The sequence below is a fragment of the Aphelocoma coerulescens genome, chromosome 6 (assembly GCF_041296385.1).
Source record: "Aphelocoma coerulescens isolate FSJ_1873_10779 chromosome 6, UR_Acoe_1.0, whole genome shotgun sequence".
Taxonomy (NCBI): Eukaryota; Metazoa; Chordata; class Aves; order Passeriformes; family Corvidae; genus Aphelocoma; species Aphelocoma coerulescens.
In genome coordinates this window covers 29878305-29886007 of record NC_091020.1, presented here as the reverse complement: position 1 = coordinate 29886007, position 7703 = coordinate 29878305, and the positions used below count along the sequence as shown (strand labels likewise).

Here is a 7703-nt window from a genome sequence, read left to right as displayed (position 1 = left end):
GAGGTCTAAGGGAAGGGTGGAACCTGAGGTCATAGAAAATTTTGAGTGCATATAGTACAAGAGAAACTCCAAAAATGGGAACAACTGGCTGGAGATTAACACTGGCAATGTCTCTACAGGAGACAGCTGTGTCCCAGCAGAGACAAATTAAACATATATACTACAAGTAAAACTTACACATTCTGAGCAATTAAAGAAACACTGAGTAGCAAATAAGGACAGGTTTGAAGCTTTGGAAGATTTCTATTTGAATTGTGCAGATGACGCTAAGTGTAAGATGATTGGAGATATTTTAGGAGAACTGCTGAAGAAACCAAGAGTATACTCCCAAGAGGAAAGATCAAAGATTTTGGAAAAGAATCAGGATCAGAATGTGGCAAGGACTGCCTTCAGAACCTGGATCAGGTTCATGACGAGATTGAATCAAAAGAAAATGCCAAGAGACAAAGCCACTACAGAACATTTGAAGGGCATGGTGGAGAGGATGGGGCAGAGAAGGAACGTTAATGCCTGAGAAGAAAGCAGAATCTGCACCTGGAGGAAAAAGCATCATTCTTTTGCCAATCTGATGAACAATGAAAATCCTTTCTTTCAAACGAAGAAGAAAGTTACAAAGGGATGGAGCCGAGCTGTTTGTGGAGCTCGGCTCTAAACAGATCCAAGAGGAAATTACAACCCTTTGGGAAGAACTTGGCTCCGTGTGTTGACAGGGTTGCCATTAAATTATTAAAAGCAGAAGGAGGTAAATGAAGCCAAAGGCTGTACAGAATAATTCTGTTGATTTCAGATAGCTGAAAAAATTTCAGAGCAATGGAAGTTGGTTTTCAGAAATGCAATGTAAAAGCCAGCGCAGTGAGTGCCTGTGTTTTTCTGAAAGCCTAAAAAGCTTTCTCAGAAGGGGTTACTTTTTTGTTTTTATGATTTTTTTGGTGGGGATTTTTTTGGTTAGTTTGTTTGCTTGTTTATTTTTTAATAAAGTAGGAACATATCAGTGACACCAATTGGGATTCTCGAAAAGAGGTCTCCCAAATATTAAATAATCATGATACATTTGAAGATACATAACACTTTAGTCAGAATGAATACACACACTTCTAGATTTTAAGAAATCTTACAATGCTATATCATGGCCTTTGAGCCACACTGGAGGAATTTATAACTCTGTAAGACATTTTTTAACAGGCATAGTCACAATGTGCAATGAAGAAGATGGAGCATGAAGAAGGTGTAAAATCTCTGGCCCATTTAATATAAATGAGGGATTAAGGCATGGAAATGCATTAGCCCTGATATTCCTCAACATGGTTAAAATGTTACATTCACTGACATTTTCAGACTACAGTGGACAAAATAGTGGAGCACTTTGGGATCCTGTGGTCTGGGCAACTGAGAATGAAGCAGAAAGTGCTGAATGAAAAATGGTTACTTGAAGAAGAAAAACAAAGAAATAATATAAAATCAGACATCTAATAAGCCTGAATAATCAAAAATATCAGTAAATTGAATATACTAGTAAAATATTTACCAAGAAAAGGAAAATTACATTGATAAGGAAAATCAGGAGCAAATTTTGTGACCACTGTTGTATGAAAAGCCACAGAGTTTGAATATCTGCCAGCAAATGGTTTGGCTTGGTTGTTGTTTTTCAAATTGTGTCTCAAGTTGAGGTATAAAAAACCTAACACCTAGCACTATGAAATGAATCTGATACTAAATAACTTAATAACTAAAATATACTCAGCACTCTTACAGTGACTGTTATTTTTAGATCAGTAAACGGCTCTGAGTTCTCTCTATACATTAATTAATTAATCCCAAATATTCCCATGTCATTAGTAAGGTTAATTTTATCATGCCTAAGTATTCCATTAGGAAACTTTTTTGCCATATTTAAACTATCTAGTTAGAAGCAGAAAAAAATTACCTGTATTAATACATTTAAAAGATTTTTTTACCTGACCATTTGGCTTTTGGTGCTTTGGGAAGGGATGGGGAAAAGGGGACTTGCAGGAGTACTGACAAATTTCGTGTCCGAGAGAAAGCTTTAGGAAAAAGAAAATTTGTGTAGAGTTCTTTCATGAAAACATCCATACTGGTTATCCTAAACATTATGTTCCAAAATTATGTTTATTTTTTTCTCAAGTATATTTTATAACTGAATGTCTTAAGAGAACTTCAGGACTTCACATGAAAAGATAATTTGTCCCTAAAAATCATATAATAACAATGACTTTTTATAAATACCGACCTGAGAATAATTGTTAAGAAGACCCAGACCCTCAGTAGAATGTTTGTGATATCTTCTGGGTCTTGAAATGTATTTCAAGAGCTCCATCTTACTTTTTTCTTGCTTCTTCTCTAATGAAAGGTCTTTTAGAAAAAGGCATTTGCTAAAATTGGAAAATAGGATAGCTAAGCATTGTTTTGATAATAACATAGAAAGAGAACAGTTATTGTTAAGTGAGTAGCAATTCTGTAAAAATCTGTATTCTTTCTGTATTATTAACTCTGGTCTTAGCATGTAAGAACTGCTACAGGAAAATATACTAGAAAAGGAAGGATACAAAAGGATGGGAGACGCCTCACCTTCTGCACTCAGTCTTGGACATGCTGAAAATACTGATACCCAGATGATAATAACTGATAACAACTGAGAGTTGATAACATTTTCTACACAGTGTTTCAAGCACACTTCTATATCCTCACTCAGAAGGACCAAAATATTTAAGGTTTTATTTCTGTAGAAATGGCTGTTATTACGTACATAAACAGTCTCTAAGTTATTCTTCATGCTCTTCAATATAATATGTGAGAATATGTGAGGAAACTGAGGGAATGTTCTGATTTAGATCAGCTGTGAAACCAATTACATAATCCAATATCTATATATGTGTGTATGTATATATACACACACATATATAGGCACACACACGCATACATACACACATATGCTTTAAAAAGAATTGTTTGGTTTGCCCATCAGTCCTACCCTTGCTTTCTCATTTTAGAAAAGTCAGTTTTTAACATATCAGCAAGGGCACAGAAATGATGTTTCAATACACAAACAAGTTTCAGCATACATGACTAAGCCTGGGGTAATATCAGTCCCTTTTCAGCCTCGCAATAAATTTCAGAGAGCCATAAGAATTTCAACTATATCTCCAAGATGATGATTTTCCAAATCAGAAATACCTGCAGCCATAAAAATGGCCACATGTGGCCATACAGGCAGTCATATAGAAATATAAACAAACCTTATGAAAGTAAAATTGGATTAAATTAGGAAAAGCTGATACAACACATGTATGGCCCTGAGTTACACAAGCCCAGAGTCTGCAAGGGCTATTTTTGCCATCTTTGTCTTTCTTCCTTAGTACTGAATGAGGAAATACAACCGAAGACATTATGGGAAGTTCTGGCCACCTGTAGACATCACTGAGTTTGCTATTATTTGTTATAAGCACCTAAAATAGCCTTGGATATTCCATGCTTTATTCTAGATCTGAAATAAGTATCAGTAAACTGCAGTTTTTTAGGTAATGCTGCACCTTAGAGACTGGAAAAAATACAGTTAATTTATTTAATTTTCCCCAGTAATGTTAAACATTCTGAACAGGACAAATTTGCTTATAAAAAAGAGGGATTGTAAATTACCTTTAACAGAGAATTTTTCTTTATTGTCAAGAAACCTTTCAGATGCTTTTAAAAAACTGGTAATGAAATTAGGTACATAATGATTTTATAATTTATATGAATACTAGGAAAGTTATTATGCATGAAGATTGAACATCTGTTAAAGTGATCCCAAACTAAAATTCTTACCATCAGGATTCCAGCCTCTACATTAAATTATTTGGAAAATAATTATTGCTGCAGATTTTACACATAATAAATTCCATGCCCCAATCTGAAATTGTCAAAATGTTTTTGATTTGGGAAGATGAGAGGGAACCCTACATATAAAAAGAGCAGTCAGCTATGAAAATTCTCAAATCAGATGAATCTGAATGTTCCCTATTCATGCCTTAACATGTCAAGAATTTGACCATTTTTAATAAATAATTTTAATAGTGGCAACATACCAATAACTTTTTTTTTTTTTTGTATAGGTGAACAAACATTTCATTACATTTCATAGGAATGTAATGAATGGAAACAAATATTCTGAAGTGTGCACAAATTAAATTTAAGGAGTTTCAGGATTTTATATAAATATAGAAGTACAAAGAGGAACTGAAGTACTAAACCCATGTTACCATGGACAGTCTATCTCATATTTGGAACAGTAATTCGTAGCTGCTGAATTTCCCTAAGCAGAATCCATGGACTGAGGAGGGGGAGGTTGAATCCTGACAATCAGAACTTCACTGGGGCTTACTTACCCAGAACAGCACTTATTTATTTTTCATCCAATATAAATCATGTTAAGAGTAAAACAGGGCATTCAGCATTTTCTGACTCTAAGAAAGGGTTCCAAAGTTAAACTGGAGAACGGGGTTTAAAAAAAAATGGCCTTTTCTTGATGCAATCATAATGTGACTGTTCATAAAACATCGCATCTGATGTACAGTGGTTGTTACCAAAAAGTTTGCACATGTCAACAACTAGCAAAATGTAGTTATCAGACATTTATGCTATTTTTACCTTCCAAAAAGAAAGTTTTGGTATAAGATGTGTTTGCAAACTTCTTGTATTTAAGTGTGGCCATTACATAAGTATTTAAATTTACTTTATTATTATATGAATTTACTAATTTGCATGCAATCAGGGATCCAGGGAGAAGAAAGATACTTCAGAAAAAAAAATTTCTCAGAGTGAAGGGAAATGCTGAATGATCCCATGAGAAACATGCTTTTCTTGTACAATAAAATAACATTTTTTACCTGAAAACACAGTAAAATGGCTGATGGCTATTTGCCTATCTTCAGTGTCACAATAAAATATTTTAATCCCTTTAAAACTCACACCTGATTTTCAAGTATTTTTCAAACTCTGGTTGAGATACAGAGGAATGAAATCCTGTACAAGTGAGCACACTAAAAACTCTCCTACAGGACTGGATGTTCTTTCTGTGGATGGGGTTTCCAGTACATTCAAAAAACACACACTGTATATTTCTTATGCAAAATGTTTAGGTTGAGGATAGTACAGAATTTGGAATATATTCCAGACAAGTGGCTCTTTATTTTCCTAAGTGTATGCATCATGTAAACCAGTCCCATTGACTTATATTCACTTGAACAAATCAACTTTAAAACTGGCAGAAAGGGTTGTTTTCAAAAGACAATTTTTTCAATATACTAAATAGCACTGATTCAAAGTTCCCAACAGAACCTTTAAAAAGGAATTTTTAAAGTTTTAGGTTATATGAGGTCAGAATAGGCAATAAAAGTCACAAGATTGTGATGGCATTATTTCAAGATAATAATCTTATTTTAAGATATGAAAATACTGAAACAATCATGCCAGTATAAGAAATAATTATACCATAATTCATAAGTGCATAATTTATCAAAACAATAGAGCAGTCATGGTTAGATGCAACCTAATACTCCTGTATAAGATATAACTACATACTGTACAATTGTTCCTTTTTTATAATTATTTTTACACTTAGTCCTCATCCAAATTAAGCTGAGTACTTCTATGTATGAATGGCTTTAGGAAATAAACACAACTCACAACAGGGCTTTATTACTGCTACTGCACCACCATGGCATGCAAGTAACTATGTAGTCAACTATAAACAGTAAAATGTCATCGTCTTCCTGAAATAAAAAGAACATAAAAAATACAGATATAGTAGTAAACATCAATTATCTTTTATATCTTTCATATTTACCAAAAGTCTATCATTACATGAGACATTTATACCTCTGTATCACTCTCCTGTACTAGGATGGTGGCAAATTTGGAGTTGAGAAACTATACTTTCAACAAGCTTGTACAAAACTACTAGTTTCATATTACACTCTGTCAGTGTGTAATGCATAAATGAGAATATGACACATCTGCTACCTGCCCCTTAGCATTCTCTTACTCTTTTCTATGTTCATGAATTTTGAGTAAATAAATAGACCAAGGGCCATTAAAGCTGGTTGCCAGGTTATCTGTTGTGGTTACTGAACCCCCAAAAGACTACAGTCCTTTAGAAAGAAAACTTTCATCTAATTTTTGTTGTTGAGTACTGATTGTGTGAGGTTCCATACTGGTTGTTGGATTTGAGAACTAATGTTGGAACCGAGTTGGATTTCTAAATATTTATTTATTTATTTATATTGGGCAATTCCTTAACAGGTGCTAAAGTGACAATGAGATGAAATTCTGCAGTTGTGAGGAAAAAAAATATCTATACTGTATTACAAAACCAAGAGTCGAAGTGCTGACTGGGATTCATTTCTTCTGCTTGGAGGTCAGCACAATATATAGATACTAGCAAATTTCAATACTGAAATGGGAGCAGGTTGAACAACAGCATGTTCAGCACTCCTTAGATTTGCAGTCTTGGAGACTCTCTTGGAAAAAAATATTGTAAAAGCAGCTTTTCCATACTCAATTAATTTTTCTGATCATTTAGCTGGCATGGAGGATCCTCTTTGTAAAATATATCATCTCTAATTCTCGACAAACTCTGAGGTACAGAAACGAAAGCCCACCCATCACTCTTCTGCAGCCCAAAATATGTTTATGAGGTTTTTTTCAATGCAAATAAAAATAATCATGAAATGCTCAAATCATAGTATTTAATAGAATTATCTTTCAAATATTACATGTGGTGTTCTTGGGATACACCTTTGCTGAATTCAAAAGCTGCCTACCTCTTCTGGGCAATGACAAAAGAACACCTAAATCCAAATAGTTCTCTTTAGTTCCTATTTGCTGGAAAGAAAGCTTAGTGCCAATTACAAGGAAAGATCTGTACAATTCCTATTGTTACATTGAGCTACACAAAAATTTCCTTTACTTTCTTGGAACTTGCTCCATTTTCAATTATACAATTTGCTTCTACGTTACAAAAAAAAAGTGGTGTTTGTTTGTCCTAGTTCTGTTCAAGGATTTTCCCTGCTCTGATATGTTCAGGATTAAGAACACTAGGTATTTTATTTCGTATTTTGTTGATACCAGGATCCACTCTTTTTATTAAAGCTCATCAAGCATACTCATACCAACCACAAGTTTGTTCTGCTTTGGGGGATAGCAGGCTGTGTGACTAGAACAGAGCACAGTACTTCATGTGTTCATTCATAGATTTGCCTCCATAAAAACTGAGGCTGTAGTATAGCTTTCAATGGAAGCCATTTAAAAAGAAAACATTACAGAATATACAATTGTAGTTTTTGAATCTCAGACACAAGTTCCTTGACGTGTTGAAAGGTGATGTTTTCGATTTCTGACTCCTGAACTCTTATCTTTACAGTCCGCAGGCTTCTGTTGTGAAATGTCTATCAGAGCACTTGCAATTGCAAGACCTGTAAGATAAATAAAGGAAAAACAAAATTTAATGCTCAGCTTTCCTGAGAAGAATTCCAGAGCAGCGTGATGGTTTCTTTCAAGCAAAGTTTTTATCGTTTCCCAGAAGTGATCAGTTTTATTTCAAAGTTAGATAACAAGTTCTCACTTTCTTAAATGCTACCTGGTAACAGTGAAGAAACAGTGGAAGGAAAAAGTGCAGTTAAGACACCAGATTGGAAATAGGGAGAACT

General features: G+C 34.1%; 1 protein-coding gene across 3 annotated transcripts in view; it reads right to left on the bottom strand.

Moving 5' to 3' along the window:
* Positions 1 to 3382: 3382 nt before the first annotated feature.
* Positions 3383 to 7703, bottom strand: part of ATRNL1 (attractin like 1) — a 440837-nt gene continuing 436516 nt past the window's right edge. For all 3 annotated transcript variants that reach the window (XM_069020095.1, XM_069020098.1, XM_069020096.1), the window contains one exon: positions 3383 to 7469. In XM_069020095.1, the coding sequence (XP_068876196.1) occupies positions 7345 to 7469 (125 nt within the window). In that variant the 3' untranslated portion in view covers positions 3383 to 7344. The remainder of the gene's footprint in view (positions 7470 to 7703) is intronic.